The 16,847-nt window shown below is 42.2% G+C and overlaps 1 protein-coding gene across 2 annotated transcripts in view; it reads left to right on the top strand.

The window, feature by feature from the left end:
• The window catches only part of NAV1 (neuron navigator 1), a 220,006-nt gene that overhangs the window by 93,915 nt on the left and 109,244 nt on the right, over positions 1–16,847 (top strand). For both annotated transcript variants that reach the window (XM_069756486.1, XM_069756487.1), the window contains exons 15-17: positions 2,048–2,131; positions 7,337–7,448; positions 15,592–15,713. In XM_069756486.1, the coding sequence (XP_069612587.1) occupies positions 2,048–2,131; positions 7,337–7,448; positions 15,592–15,713 (318 nt within the window). The remainder of the gene's footprint in view (positions 1–2,047; positions 2,132–7,336; positions 7,449–15,591; positions 15,714–16,847) is intronic.

Below are 16,847 nucleotides of genomic sequence, written 5' to 3'. Positions count from 1 at the left end.
TCATAACAGGATTTCAGTTATGATATACTGCATTATTATATCAAAAATCCAAATCTGCCCTTAAAGAAGCCCTCCTCCCATCAACATTTTTATCCTCTTAATATATGGCAGTCATCACAAAGTGCACTGACAATTGGTCAGTTTGGCTTTCTACCCAGCTATTTCTTCTGTTTTCCATTAGGTCCATGACATCATGTGATTAGAAACTGACTAGCTGACTCCTTCTAAGCTCTGTGTAGAAACAGGAGGTCGATATTCTCGGCATGAGTCATCCCCTTCTTCAATTCCTGACCCAGCTGCCAGGGACTGACATAGAATTATTGTTCTAATGATAACTCATACAGGGAAGGAAGACCTCCTGTTTCTACATACAGCTTAGGTGGATCCAGCTAGTCTGTTATTAATCACATGATGTCGTAGACCTAATGGAAAAGAGATGAATTTGGTGGGTAGGAGGGTAATATGAGCAATTGTGAGTACACAGTGCTATGTAATATGATGATTGAAATATATTAAGAGGAATACAATTTTGATGGGAGGAGAGCTTCTTTAAAGGGAACCTATCACCCCCCAGGCGTTAGTAACTAAAAGAGCCATCTTGTGCAGCACTAATGCTGCATTCTGACAAGGTGGCTCTTTTAGTTATTGTTCGTTGCACTGCAGTAATAATCGCTTTTTAAATTTGTCCCTCATACCTTCAGATCGCCACGGAGGCAGGTCTTTCCCCCCTAATCCAGACGCACCACATCCGTCACTCTGCGAGCCGGGCGCCGCCTCCTCAGCGTTATTCAATTCTCCAGGCGCCCGCGCTGTCATATTCTGCCTTGGGCATGCGCAGTTCGCGCTGCCCGACCACTGACATCACTTAATGTCTTGCTTACTGCGCCTGCACGCACGCGCGGCCCAAAAATCCCAGCCCCGCAGTGTGAATAAATCATAAGAGACTGCGGGGCGGGATCTCGGGCCGCGCAAACTCAATTAATTTTACTTTTATTGGTATCTATTTTTATTTTTGACATTTACCGGTAGCTGCTCCATTTTCCACCCTAGGCTTATACTCGAGTCATTACGTTTTCCCAGTTTTTAGTGGCAAAAATAGGGGGGGGGGTCGGCTTATACTCGGGTCGGCTTATACTCGAGTATATACGGTATGTCTTGGACTTTTACTAAATATGCCTATAGCCCTTCACTGACATTTCCAGAACCAGGCACCTTCAAAATGACAGTTTTGATAATTTCACAGTAACAATAATGTTCCACGTACACATATCTGTAGCATAATAAGAAAACGTAAAATATTTCAATTTGCTGATGAAGCCATGTGTTTCGGTTTATACATTATCTTCCAGGGATTTGCTATCATGGTTGTTCTTCATTCATTTCTAAGGGAGTTACGGGAACATCAGCCGCTCAGCATTTTTTTGTATTTCCACCTCCAGTGGTTGGAGCTAGGAGAGAGCTATTCCTCTGCCAGCAATGAAAGGCTGAGATGTGAATAAGACTTAAAAAGGGAATCTGAGAGCTTAATAATGCAGAGAAAGAGAACTTGATTCCAGCAGCACATACTGGGTTGCTTGCTGCAGTTTTGATAAAATCACTTTTAAATTCTACAGATTTATCAGTTCTCAGAATGCTGTGTAACCCCGCTCACACCACTGATTGGCAGCTCTCTGTGTACGCTGTGCATAGGGAGAAAGCTGCCAATCAGTGGTAGGGCTGGGTTTATACAAAACTCATAGACGTGGAGGACAAGTCTCCATTGAATGAGTGTTTGGCTGAAAGCTATCTAAGCATATAGGCTATTTGTATCCAGTATGTGCTGGATGGCCCTTGTTTATATGTAAACCCATCTAATACTTCCCCATACTGTAAGCTTGCAGTGGTACATATGTTATAGCAGGTGCTCATGTCATTGCAGCATCAGCACTGGTGTATGTGATTGTGATGTTGGATGTGGTAGAACGCCCCCACATAACATGCCCATAAGAGTCATTTACATGTACATTTTTCGCTTTTTAACTATTTCTACTTTGTCGCTCTTTTGCAGGCCAATTTAGTGGCAGCGTTTGAACAATCTTTAGTGAACATGACTTCAAGACTACGTAATCTAGCAGATACTGCACAAGAGAAGGTAACAAACTGAACGCAAGCACGAAAATGATCACAAATACAAGTGAATGCCGTCTCATTGCGACCCCAAAGGTTCTGCCACCGCGAAAAGCAAGTCACAAGAAGTCCAATGTTTTTTCTTGAGTCTTCCATTTTGCCTTTTCTGCCCTCAGGGTGGCAACACGACTGCATTCACTTGTATTGCACTGTGATATAGCCAAAATAGCTGTGTAGCCCCAGCATAACTAAACTTATTTTTCACATGTTTCACAATTCTTCACAAAAGCAAGGCATATTGTGGTGAAACCTTGTGGGCCAAACTGGCTCATGTAAATGCACTTCTTAGGCCGGCGTCACACACAGCGTAAAACAATACGGTCCGTATATTACGGCCGTAATACGCTGAAAAGTCCCGAAAAAAGTGGTCCGTAGCTCCTCCGTAGGCAGGGTGTGTCAGCGTTTTTTGCGCATGGCATCCTCCGTATGTAATCCGTATGGCATCCGTACTGCGTGGTTTTCTCGCAGGCTAGCAAAACCAACATACCGCTATAGAAGTGATCCATGTGTCCCAAAAAGAAAAGAAAATATATATATACTGTCTATATATATATATATATATATATATATATGTGTCAGTAGACACATATATTAGAGAGAAAAGCCGGTAATTCAGTGCGGTGTACAGTAAAATCACACTGACAGCTTACAGTAGAATAGGTAGAATAAATGTGTACACATAGAATAGGTATATATATATATATATGTCAGTGAGACACATATATGTATATATATTAATATTTATTCCAGCGCTAGACAGCTTGAGAGCCGGTAATTCAATTACCGGCTTTTTCCTTCTCCTTCCTAAAACCCGACATGATTTGAGACATGGTTTACATACAGTAAACCATGTCTTCTCTCCATTTTTTTTGCAGATTCCACACTACTAATGTCAGTAGTGTGTATCTGCAAAATTTGGCAGTTCTAGCTCTTAAAATAAAGGGTTAAATGGCGGAAAAAATTGGCGTGGGCTCCCGCGCAATTTTCTCCGCCAGAGTAGTAAAGCCAGTGACTGAGGGCAGATATTAATAGCCTGGAGAGGGTCCACGGTTATTGGCCCCCCCTGGCTAAAAATATCTGCCCCCAGCCACCCCAGAAAAGGCACATCTGGAAGATGCGCCTATTCTGGCACTTGGCCACTCTCTTCCCATTCCCGTGTAGCGGTGGGATATGGGGTAATGAAGGGTTAATGCCACCTTGCTATTGTAAGGTGACATTAAGCCTAATTAATAATGGAGAGGCGTCAATTATGACACCTATCCATTATTAATCCAATACTAGTAAAGGGTTAAATAAAACACAAACACATTTTTTAAAATTATTTTAATGAAATAAAAACAATGGTTGTTGCAGTATTTTATTCAACGCCCAATCCAGTCACTGAAGACCCTCGTTCTGTGAGTAAAAAAACATAATAAACCAACAATATACTTACCCTCCGCAGATCTGTAACGTCCAACGATGTAAATCCTTCTGAAGGGGTTAAAACATTTTGCAGCAAGGAGCTGTGCTAATGCAGGCTGCTCCTCGCTGCAGAACCCCAGGGAATGAGGCTAAAAATAGATCAATGATCTATATTTAGCTTCATTTGCGGTGAGGCGCCCTCTGCTGGCTGTTCATAGGTCGTGGGAAATTACCTAGAAAGCCAGGGAGCTTTCTAGGTAATTTCCCACGATCTATGAACAGCCAGCAGAGGGCGCCTCACCGCAAATGAAGCTAAATATAGATCATTGATCTATTTTTAGCCTCATTCCCTGGGGTTTTGCAGCGAGGAGCAGCCTGCATTAGCACAGCTCCTTGCTGCAAAATGTTTTAACCCCTTCAGAAGGATTTACATCGTTGGACGTTACAGATCTGCGGAGGGTAAGTATATTGTTGGTTTATTATGTTTTTTTACTCACAGAACGAGGGTCTTCAGTGACTGGATTGGGCGTTGAATAAAATACTGCAACAACCATTGTTTTTATTTCATTAAAATAATTTTAAAAAATGTGTTTGTGTTTTATTTAACCCTTTACTAGTATTGGATTAATAATGGATAGGTGTCATAATTGACGCCTCTCCATTATTAATTAGGCTTAATGTCACCTTACAATAGCAAGGTGGCATTAACCCTTCATTACCCCATATCCCACCGCTACACGGGAATGGGAAGAGAGTGGCCAAGTGCCAGAATAGGCGCATCTTCCAGATGTGCCTTTTCTGGGGTGGCTGGGGGCAGATATTTTTAGCCAGGGGGGGGCCAATAACCGTGGACCCTCTCCAGGCTATTAATATCTGCCCTCAGTCACTGGCTTTACTACTCTGGCGGAGAAAATTGCGCGGGAGCCCACGCCAATTTTTTCCGCCATTTAACCCTTTATTTTAAGAGCTAGAACGGCCAAATTTTGCAGATACACACTACTGACATTAGTAGTGTGGAATCTGCAAAAAAAATGGAGAGAAGACATGGTTTACTGTATGTAAACCATGTTTCAAATCATGTCGGGTTTTAGGAAGGAGAAGGAAAAAGCCGGTAATTGAATTACCGGCTCTCAAGCTGTCTAGCGCTGGAATAAATATTAATATATATACATATATGTGTCTCACTGACATATATATATATATATACCTATTCTATGTGTACACATTTATTCTACCTATTCTACTGTAAGCTGTCAGTGTGATTTTACTGTACACCGCACTGAATTGCCGGCTTTTCTCTCTAACAGCGCTGCGTATTTCTCGCAAGTCACACTGCTTGTCCGTGTGTAATCCGTATTTTTCACGCTTCCATAGACTTTCATTGGCGTATTTCTTGCGCAGTACGGTGACAAACGCAGCATGCTGCGATTTTGTACGGCCGTAGAAAGCCGTATAATACTGATCAGTAAAATACGGCAAATAGGAGCAGGGGCATAGAGAATAATTGTGCCGTATTTTTTGCGAGTTTTACGGACGTAGATTCTGCGCTCTTACGTCCGTAAAACTCGCATGTGTGACGGCGGCCTTATAGTGGTTTTATAGAGTAATAACAAATGTAAAGAAAATCTGTCACCATGTTTTTTTATGTGATCTGAGAGCAGCATAATGTAGGGGCAGAGACCCTGATCCCAGTGATGTAACACTTACTGGACAGCTTGCTATAGTTTTCTTAAATCACAGTTTTATCTGTGCCAGTTCTCTGAATGCTTTGAATAAGGCTGCCGTCACACTATCAGTATTTGGTCAGTATTTTACATCAGTATTTGTAAGCCAAAACCAGGAGTTGAACAATTAGAGGAAAAGTATAATAGAAACATATGCACCACTTCTGCATTTATCACCCACTCCTGGTTTTGGCTTACAGATACTGATGTAAAATACTGACCAAATACTGCTAGTGTGACGGCAGCCTATCTCTGTGTACACTAAATTGGCAGCATTCTATGCACACTGTGAATAGACAGAAAATCAGTGTTAGGGCAGAGTTATACAGAACTCGTGAATATGGAGGACTGCATGGCAGCAGGTTTACTAGTCCTCCAGGTACATTCTCCTGCTGAAAAAAACCTTGATTTTATCAAAACCACAGCAAGTAGCCCAGTAACTGACACATTGCTGGAATCAGGGGTTTTGCCCCTATATCATGGTGCTCTCAGATTAGGTGGAAAAAATCTGGTGACAGATTATATTTAACCTGCCTTTTTAGTTATTTCATTTTCCTCCTACTTTTCAAAATAGCTCAAAACCATTAGCATGTAGCGATTAGAAACCAACACTATTGATTGATCGCAGAGACTTATAAAGCCACTCTATGCAATGTCACAGCCAGTGCTATCATAGCTATTATTGGCATCCAAGGGTAAAACATCTAGGTATAGTCCTAGAAGCAGAATGTTAGGCACTTTGACATTCAGAAGTGCTCAGGTGTGGTTCTAGATCGTGTTTGGAAGAAAACATATAAGCTCAGCAGTCTTGGAAGGGCCATAAGGCCAAAAACAATCTGGAAGTCTTCATTGTATAGTGTGAAGGATTATCTATAGTCTTCAAGCAATTGCCCATCGTTCCGGGGTTTTACATCCCATCAAATTTATTTTAGCAAGATAAAAAATGTCACATGACCTTTAGGCCTGTGTGAGCACACTAAAGGAGTTTTCAAAGGGTGGCCTCTTCAAAAGAAGTACAGCAGCTTAAAGGACTTGTCCCAAGATTGTAAGTGTTAGGGGATCACCTAGCGAGGTGGATTCACTAAGCCACATGTTGGGGTGAACCACATAGTCTGAAGGCAATGGTACAGCAGGAGGGCTTACCATGACACATGCATCAGTGAGGGCCAAGACAAGGCGGTATGCTGGACGTTAGGCAGACAAGTGAAGCAGGACACACCAGAAGGCATGAAGTGTAGACAAACATGGGAAATGAAGATTTATAGTGAATCCCAGAATTCCAACAGCGTTTGTAATATGAGCAAGTCCAAAAGGGAGTTTTTTCTACTTTCAGCAGACGAAGGGTTAACCAGCAGGTCTGAGCTAAGAAGAAGATGCAGATTGTAGAAGTATTAGAAGTTTGCTGTTAAGAACTCATGGTGGGAGAACTTAGGAGGCAATCTCTGAAGTACACCATACATGAACACTAGCTCACGCAGTGCCCAGGCACACAAGTGTCAGAGTCGGCCCATTCTGTGGATATTATACTAACCTATAGTATTATCTATTTATTGTAGTATTTCTCCCTGTTGGCTTATTTACTTTGTTTTATGTGGTACAACTTCATGACTCTGACTTTTTTGTACATAAACTGAGCACAACTTGGATTGCTCTGTTGGCCATTATAGTTGTCCAGGGTAAACTTGATTTTAATTAATTTTAATCCGTTTGTGTTACTTCCTGTGATTTTTTGAGGAAAAATAAACAGCCTTTATGATAGCTCAGTTGGGTGTCATATATTTTTAGCTTTGTTTTTTTCTTTTTCTATTTTATTTCTGCTGCTGTCATAAAAAATCAATTTATTATTTTTTTTAATTTCTGCCATAGGGTTACAGATATATGGGCCTTTTTAATTAGTGCAAATTTTTATGATCTTTACGAAGAAGGTGTGGCTCACAAGATAATAATGCCGATCAGGGTAAAACAGTCCTACCAGATTCGCTTAATTCACAACAAGTACAGGTGACCATTTTTGTGTTGCTGATAATTATTTTTAATACCAGGACTCTGAACTTTCGGAACTGCGAGAAACTATTGATTTACTTAAATCAAAGAACTCGGAAGCACAAGCTGTTATTCACGGTGCTCTCAATCCCCATGATCCTGCACCGAGGGGTAAGTAAATCTTTACTTTTAGATTTTGCAAATATTTTTGAGGATTGTAATAAGATTTTGTAAAACTTTATTTAAAAAGAAAACATTCCAGAAAATAATGATTATGTTGGTGAGATATGTCACTTTTGCATATTTTGATGTTTGTACGTTGTGTCATATTTAATAATCACAAGTGAGTGCTGTACAGATGGCTGCAAAGTCCCTCATACATAATTGTATCTCCGTGTGTGAATGCATGCGTATGTAATCGCATCGTATGTGTTTCTAAGGCCTCTTTTCCACTTGCGAGAAACACGTCCATATCTCACATGTGAAAACCAAGCTGTGGAGTCGGCACTCCAGAGCGGAGCGTACGGCTGCATAGCAATACATGGAGCCGCACGCTCCGCTCCCAAGTGCCGGCGCCAGAGCTTGGTTTTCACATGTGAGACACGGACGTGTTTCTCGCAAGTGGAAAAGAGGCCTAAGGGTAGTGCACACAGCCGTTTTCTCTCCATCCGAATAAAATACTCCGATTATTCTGACCAGACTCTGAGAAGTCTGATCAGCGTGACATTAGTGCAGGGGAGAAGAGAGAAAATAAAGTTTCTCCATTTTATAAGTCTGTAAAAAGCGCGGTCTGATGTTTTCCACAGACCCATAGTCTTCCGGATCAAAATCGTCTGAATGTGCATGAGCCCTAAGAGTGCCTCTGTGTGTATGTGTTAGTGTGTTGTGGTGTGTATGAGTGTAGGCAGAAGTCTATATGTGTGTAAGAAAACATATTTGGGTGCTTGGAGTGTATTTAGTACATATGTACCGTATTTTTCGGACTTTAAGGCGCACTTTTTTCCTCCAAAAATGTGTAGGAAAATGAGGGTTCCATCTTGTAAACCGACTGTACCTGCTCTGGTTGTGGTGGGGAGGCGCTGGAGCGGCAGCGGCGACCAGCGGGCAAGAGCCAGCGGCTACAGCTAACTCCTGCTAAAGAGAAATGAATAGTCACTGCATTCCATGCCCATGGGCGTGGAGGGAAATTAATATTCATTTCTCTTTAATAGTGGACACGCTGTTAGCCGCAGCAGCCGGCTTTCTGCAGCTGCCAGGTGTTTGTGTGTCCCTGCTACTTAAGGCAATGAATATTCACGGCTCGCCCCTCCCATAGACGTGCAATGCAGTGTATATTCATTCCCTTTAATAGCGGCACGCGTGAACGCCTGGCAGCTGCGGGAAGCCGGCAGCAGCAGCTAACACTGTGCTTGCTATTAAAGACCAATGAATATTCACTGCTCTCCATAGTCCTGGCGTGGAGATCAGTGAGTATTCTGGCAGCTGTTCTCGGATTGTAAGCAGTGCATGACGTCCCTGCCATGTGCTGTTTACAAGCATAAATCAGCTGCTGGCATCGGAACAAGACGCTGCGAGGGAGCGCAGGGCAGGTAAGTATAACGGTTTATATTTTTTTTTAAATGTTTTTCTGAAGGGAGACATGCATACCAGGATGGGAATGTGGATCAATCATACCAGGATAAGGATGGGGCCATGAATACCAGGATGGAGATGGGGTCCCTGCATAGCATGATAGGGATGAGGAGGCCATGCATACCAGGATGGGGATAGGGGGGCCCTGAATACCCGGATAAGGATGAGGGGTCCATGCATACTAGGATAGAAATGAGGGGCCATGCATGCCAGGATAGGGATGAGGAGGCCATGCATACCAGGATAGGGATGAGGGGGCCATGCATACAAGGATAGGGATGAGGAACTATGCATACCAGGATAGGGATGAGGGGGCCATGCATGCCAGGATAGAGATGAGTGGGGCGATGCATACCAGGATAGGGATGAGGAGGCCATGCATGCCAGGATAGGGATGAGGGGGCCATGCATGCCAGGATAGGGATGAGGGGGCCATGCATACCAGGATGGGGATGAGGGGGCCATGCATACCAGGATGGGGATGAGGGGGCCATGCATGCCAGGATAGGGATGAGGGGGCCATGCATGCCAGGATAGGGATGAGGGGGCCATGCATACCAGGATAGAAATGAGGGGCCATGCATGCCAGGATAGGGATGAGGAGGCCATGCATACCAGGATAGGGATGAGGGGGCCATGCATACAAGGATAGGGATGAGGAACTATGCATACCAGGATAGGGATGAGGGGGCCATGCATGCCAGGATAGAGATGAGTGGGGCGATGCATACCAGGATAGGGATGAGGAGGCCATGCATACCAGGATAGGGATGAGGGGGCCATGCATGCCAGGATAGGGATGAGGGGGCCATGCATACCAGGATGGGGATGAGGGGGCCATGCATGCCAGGATAGGGATGAGGGGGCCATGCATGCCAGGATAGGGATGAGGGGGCCATGCATACCAGGATAGGGATGAGGGGGCCATGCATGCCAGGATATGGATGAGGGGGCCATGCATACCAGGATGGGGATGAGGGGGCCATGCATGCCAGGATAGAGATGAGTGGGGCGATGCATACCAGGATAGGGATGAGGAGGCCATACATACCAGGGTAAGGATGAGGGGGTCATGCACATCAGGATGGGGATGAGGGGGCCATGCATACCAGGATGGGGATGAGGGGGCCATGCATGCCAGGATAGAGATGAGTGGGGCGATGCATACCAGGATAGGGATGAGGAGGCCATACATACCAGGGTAAGGATGAGGGGGTCATGCACATCAGGATGGGGATGAGGGGGCCATGCATGCCAGGATAGTGATAAGGGTGCCATGCATACCAGGATAGGGATGAGGGGGCCATGTATACCAAGATAGGGATGAGAGGGCCATTCATCCTAGGGTAAGGGTGAGGGGGGGCCATGCATAGCAGGATGGTGATGAGGGGGCCATGTATACCAGGATAGGGATGAAGGCCATGCATACCAGGATAGGGATGAGGGGGCCATGCATACCAGGATGTGGATGAGGGGGCTATGTGTATCAGAATGGGGATGAGGAGACCATATGTACCAGGATAGGGGATATTAAATACAGATTTGACCACATTTTTAGCTTCATTTTTTTTCTAATTTCCTCCTCTAAAACCTAGGTGCCTCTTATGGCCCGGTGTGTCTTAAAGTCCAAAAAATACGGTAATTCCAATTGTCTATTCTGTAATTCCAATGTGCAAAACTGATTTGCTGTATAACAGAAACAAACGGAAACAGGGACGCCCCACTGATTATTATGAGTTCCATTATGTGTCTGTTTTTAAAATGGACAAAAAGTTTTGCGTGCAGGACTTTTCTTTTTTCTCCGTTATACAAACCGTTACATGACAGAACCCAGATGGATCCGATCCCATAATATTCAATTAAGCCCTTCTATTTCCTTTTGTTTCTGATATGCAGCAGATCCATTTGAAACAGTATAGCGATTGTCCGGGCAGAAAACATTGATGACCTATTGTGAGCTACAGTGGGTCATCAATACGAGATTGGATGGGGTACGACAACAAACCACATTCACCGATCAGCTGAAAACACATTCAGTGGGCCTCATTTATGAAAACTAGTAACAGAAGAACCGTCTTTGTTGACTATAGCAACCAATCAAGGCTCAACTTACATTTCAAAACTGCACTGGCAAAATGATAGCTAAATCATAAACTCCTAAAAAATTTCATCAGAGCAGAAAATATTTACAAAATATTTTTATTCAAATAAAAACATAACAAAAAAACACAATAATATTACCATAATCATGCACATATATATGGAAACCTTTATTAAGACCAAAAAAGCATAAAAAATAAAAATAAATAAATAAAAATTACACAAAATAAAAAAATAATAAAAACAATATGTTAGAATGCTCTTGAATGTATATGCATAAATAACTCTCTTGATGACAGAAATTTTATTGGGGATTTAGTATCTAATATTTAATATTACATTTAATTATCTTAATTTATAATTTATTTAAACACAATCCCTGTATGTGCAGGACAGGGCAAGCCCCAACTGATTGGCATAAAATATATATATAAATATGAAAAATATATATAAAAATTCCTTAACGTAAACAATAAATAAAATCATACAAAATATGTATGTAATATGAAAGCATATGCGATCCGAAAACTATATCTGCATGACTAAATATGAAATAAAATTAAATGTGAAAAAACATATATCATGTGAAAAAAATATATGTGTATATATATAAAAAAATATATGTGTATATATATAAAAAAATATATGTGTATATATATACAGTGGGGCAAAAAAGTATTTAGTCAGTCAGCAATAGTGCAAGTTCCACCACTTAAAAAGATGAGAGGCGTCTGTAATTTACATCATAGGTAGACCTCAACTATGGGAGACAAACTGAGAAAAAAAAATCCAGAAAATCACATTGTCTGTTTTTTTAACAATTTATTTGCATATTATGGTGGAAAATAAGTATTTGGTCAGAAACAAACAATCAAGATTTCTGGCTCTCACAGACCTGTAACTTCTTCTTTAAGAGTCTCCTCTTTCCTCCACTCATTACCTGTAGTAATGGCACCTGTTTAAACTTGTTATCAGTATAAAAAGACACCTGTGCACACCCTCAAACAGTCTGACTCCAAACTCCACTATGGTGAAGACCAAAGATCTGTCAAAGGACACCAGAAACAAAATTGTAGCCCTGCACCAGGCTGGGAAGACTGAATCTGCAATAGCCAACCAGCTTGGAGTGAAGAAATCAACAGTGGGAGCAATAATTAGAAAATGGAAGACATACAAGACCACTGATAATCTCCCTCGATCTGGGGCTCCACGCAAAATCCCACCCTGAGGGGTCAGAATGATCACAAGAACGGTGAGCAAAAATCCCAGAACCACGCGGGGGGACCTAGTGAATGAACTGCAGAGAGCTGGGACCAATGTAACAAGGCCTACCATAAGTAACACACTACGCCACCATTGATTCAGATCCTGCAGTGCCAGACGTGTCCCACTGCTTAAGCCAGTACATGTCCGGGCCCGTCTGAAGTTTGCTAGAGAGCATTTGGATGATCCAGAGGAGTTTTGGGAGAATGTCCTATGGTCTGATGAAACCAAACTGGAACTGTTTGGTAGAAACACAACTTGTCGTGTTTGGAGGAAAAAGAATACTGAGTTGCATCTATCAAACACCATACCTACTGTAAAGCATGGTGGTGGAAACATCATGCTTTGGGGCTGTTTCTCTGCAAAGGGGCCAGGACGACTGATCCGGGTACATGAAAGAATGAATGGGGCCATGTATCGTGAGATTTTGAGTGCAAACCTCCTTCCATCAGCAAGGGCATTGAAGATGAAACGTGGCTGGGTCTTTCAACATGACAATGATTCAAAGCACACCACCAGGGCAACGAAGGAGTGGATTCATAAGAAGCATTTCAAGGTCCTGGAGTGGCCTAGCCAGTCTCCAGATCTCAACCCTATAGAAAACCTTTGGAGGGAGTTGAAAGTCCGTGTTGCCAAGCGAAAAGCCAAAAACATCACTGCTCTAGAGGAGATCTGCATGGAGGAATGGGCCAACATACCAACAACAGTGTGTGGCAACCTTGTGAAGACTTACAGAAAACGTTTGACCTCTGTCATTGCCAACAAAGGATATATTACAAAGTATTGAGATGAAATTTTGTTTCTGACCAAATACTTATTTTCCACCATAATATGCAAATAAATTGTTAAAAAAACAGACAATGTGATTTTCTGGATTTTTTTTTCTCAGTTTGTCTCCCATAGTTGAGGTCTACCTATGATATAAATTACAGACGCCTCTCATCTTTTTAAGTGGTGGAACTTGCACTATTGCTGACTGACTAAATACTTTTTTGCCCCACTGTATATATATAAATATAAAAATGTGTACCACGAATATTTAATTAATTAAATTAGTAAAGAATAAAGTGTCCTTAGTGTAATGAATCTATAAATAGTGTGCCAATTTAATTAAATACAACTAAATAATGTGTTACAAAAATAAATCACAAAGACATAATTATAAACCAGATCACACATGCTACCAAGTACATCACACACATATAGTGCAATTTCAACTATAAAATACACCAACCAGTATAGGGATGCCGCTGCCCCGCACACACCACTCCAACGCACGTTTCGCTCGCTGCTTCGTCAAATGATAGCTAAGGCTACGTTCACATTAGCGTTGTGCGGGGCTGCGTCGCATGCGCCCTATATTTAACATGGGGGGGCGCATGGACATGCGTTGTTTTGCGTTTTGTGACGCATGCGTCTTTTTTGGCGCAACAAAATGCTGCATGATGCAGTTTTTTCTGCGCCAAAAATCATGAAAAAATGAACACATGCGTCACAAAAAGCTGCATTTGCATGCGTTTTTGCATGCGTTGTGCGTTGCGTCACCGACGCAGCACCGCACAACGCAAATGTGAACGTAGCATTAGCTGTGGTTGGTTATTTGAGGCAACAAAGATAGATTTGATAAATTAGGCCCAGAGAACGGAGTGGCTAAGTGCAGCTCCATTCAACGTGTAGCTGCTGCTGCTGCTGCTGCTGCAGAACACCTTCTACCCTTTTGGACAGGCGCTGTGCTGTACTACCTTGCAGAGGCCACTACATGCTGGATGTCTTCTCAGCAGCTCCGTTCAGTGTGTCTACACCTCTCACATCACCCCAGGCTGAATATAATAATGCGGATGGTGCCCTAACAGGATTTTTCTAAGTGGCCCCAGACCCCATTTTAATTTGAGACACCTGGTCTAACATCTAAAGCACAAACGCTATGTTTTACAGATTCCTTGGTTTTTAAACATGCAAAGTCAAAGAAAGTAAAGACTGAATGTTGAAATCAAGTATGTTAGAAACAAACCAGCCTCATATTTTTATAGTGTTCCACCTCCTTAGTTTATTGCAAATAAAAAGACCTTATTAAAAAGTGCAATAAACTTCAAGCAGATGTTGCCCCTAGTTGGATTTTAACATAAGTCTCTGGTGCTGCAATGATGCTAATACTTATGACACTATTCTGCCCTATTCTAAGAAAATAGACATACTATTAACTTTTGAGGTCTTTGCGACTTCCACCAGGCATGCAGAGGGCTTAGATGGGCCTATTTGTTTACCACTGGTTTAACCAATCGAATCTCAGCTTACATTTCATAAACTACTCTGGCACAATAGAAGCTGATCTGTGATTGGTTGCGATTGGTGATAAATAAGGCCCATTGAACTCAAGTCTTTATAAGGAACACTTGAGTTTGGATGAGGTCCTTCATGTCCAAATATGAAGTTATCAGTAGCAGCACGGCGACGTCTTTAGGGTCTCTGTTGAGATTGAAAATGTTCCCAATTATTGACATTGCCCCAATATGACCATATATTTCATCACATGTGCGGCACATCAGTATACTGTTTATGTGTCTCTGTTGTCAATTATTGTTTTCTCTGCTGGGTTTTGTAAATGAAGCAAATTAAAAAATAAATAACGTAATAATAATATTAACTTTTGACTATGCTGGTGTAAGTAGTGAATGACTATGAAAGGCTAACACATATTAATGACTTATTCTTCAATAACAGACCCTGAGGGTCCAATACCCAGCACTCCTCCGATCAGGTGTTTGTTCTGAGTCCTGAGTATTTCGGCAGTGTCTGCCTCTGGTCGCTACACACTTCATGGAGAGCAGCCAGAGCAGATACCAGCTGATCGGTGGAGATCCAACTGGTCAGATCTTGATGACCTTTCTTATTGACTGGACACCCTTGTTAAATATAAGTATTGTCCATAAGTGTAGTATGAACATAACATAGATACTGTCTTCTAAGAACCACATCCCTTTAAAAGATGTATAGATGTAGTGTATATGAGTGGATAAATGAAAGAAAGCGTTCATAGACACACGAACCACCTAGGCGCCACGTTCGACGCTCCTTTCTTGCTGTGGCATATCTCCATTTACTCTGATAGCTTATACGTGGTCTCTAATGGCAGCAGACTAAGTGACGAGCCTCTGGAGATGGAAGATTTTCTCCAGCTTTCATCATTTTCGTTGCACAATCTTTTTTCTGTTATATCACTAATACATTTTTTTCCGATGTGCTGTAAGCTTCCAGAGGTAAAAAATACAAGCAGCTTGTTATTAACACCATTTCTTTTCTTTTCGTTGTGTTATTCCAGAGTTGCGAATTAGGCGACAGAACTCATCGGATAGCATTTCCAGCTTAAATAGCATTTCAAGTCACTGTAGTGCAGGGAGTGTCAAGGATAGTGACAGCAAAAAGAAGAAGAAAAAGAGCTGGGTAAGATATACATTATCTTGTATTTTACATCAAAATGCAGGCAGAGGAAAAAGCATAATAAGGTATATCCGACATGGACGGGTGCACGCTTCCAAAGGGGTAACGCAAGCACCGAAAACCAACCATAGAAGTGAAAGGCAGAGTCCGAATCCCATGCCAATAAACCATCTTTCTCACTGATTTTTTGGATTTCTGCTTTTATTTTCACTTCTTTCAATTTTTCCCTAAAAGGCAAAATATTGAGACTATCCCTGCAGTTTTGCCTCTTAAGTTGTAATGTGACACAACGGGTATAGAAGGAGGGAAGTTTCCCTTTGATGGCGTTACAATGCCCATGGGACTGCAGAAATGTATTTAGGAACTGCAATTAAAGAAGAAATACTTCAGATGTAGTAAATCAGTTTACGTACTGTTCATCATTGCACTGGAGCCGGCATACTGCGCTTGCAGTGTGAGGTCAATGCAGCGAGAGAGGAAGGCAGGAACATCCTTAGATCTTTCTAAACGCACAAAACCTACAAGAAACGAAATGAGCGAAAAGAATTTAGAGTATAGCACATTATTAGTATATAATAAATATTACTTTAAGGTAATCTATCAGCAGGTTTTTGCTATGTGATCTGACAGCAGCATGAGGTAGGGGCAGAGATCCTGATTCCAGTGATGTGTCACTTAGCTTACTGGGTGAAGCAGTTATGATAAGAGTCACAGTTTTCTCTGCAGAGCTCAGATGTTGATCTGTGTATAACCCCGTCCACACCACAGCTTTCTGCATACAGTGACAGAGAGCTGCTAATCACTACCGAGGGGCTGGTTGGACTAGGAGGCAGAAGGACAGTTGTCCTGTAGTGATAATCTCCTTCTGATAAAACACTAATTGTATTGAAACAGCATAACACAGAGCAGTGAGTGACACATTGCTGGAGTCATGGTGCCTGCTCCCACATTACAGTATTCGCAGATCACATAGCAATAACTGCTGACTAGATTCCATTTAATAAAAAAAATGGACGTAATATTTTCTTTATCGCCTCTCATTGGGGGACACAGGAACCATGGGTGTATGCTGCTGCCACTAGGAGGCTGACACTATGCAAATAAAAAAGTTAGCTCCTCCTCTGCAGTGTACACCCC

This window comes from Ranitomeya imitator, chromosome 3, assembly GCF_032444005.1.
Source record: "Ranitomeya imitator isolate aRanImi1 chromosome 3, aRanImi1.pri, whole genome shotgun sequence".
Classification (NCBI taxonomy): Eukaryota; Metazoa; Chordata; class Amphibia; order Anura; family Dendrobatidae; genus Ranitomeya; species Ranitomeya imitator.
Note: the sequence above shows the minus strand (reverse complement) of the source record. Positions and strands in the feature narration are given on the sequence as shown.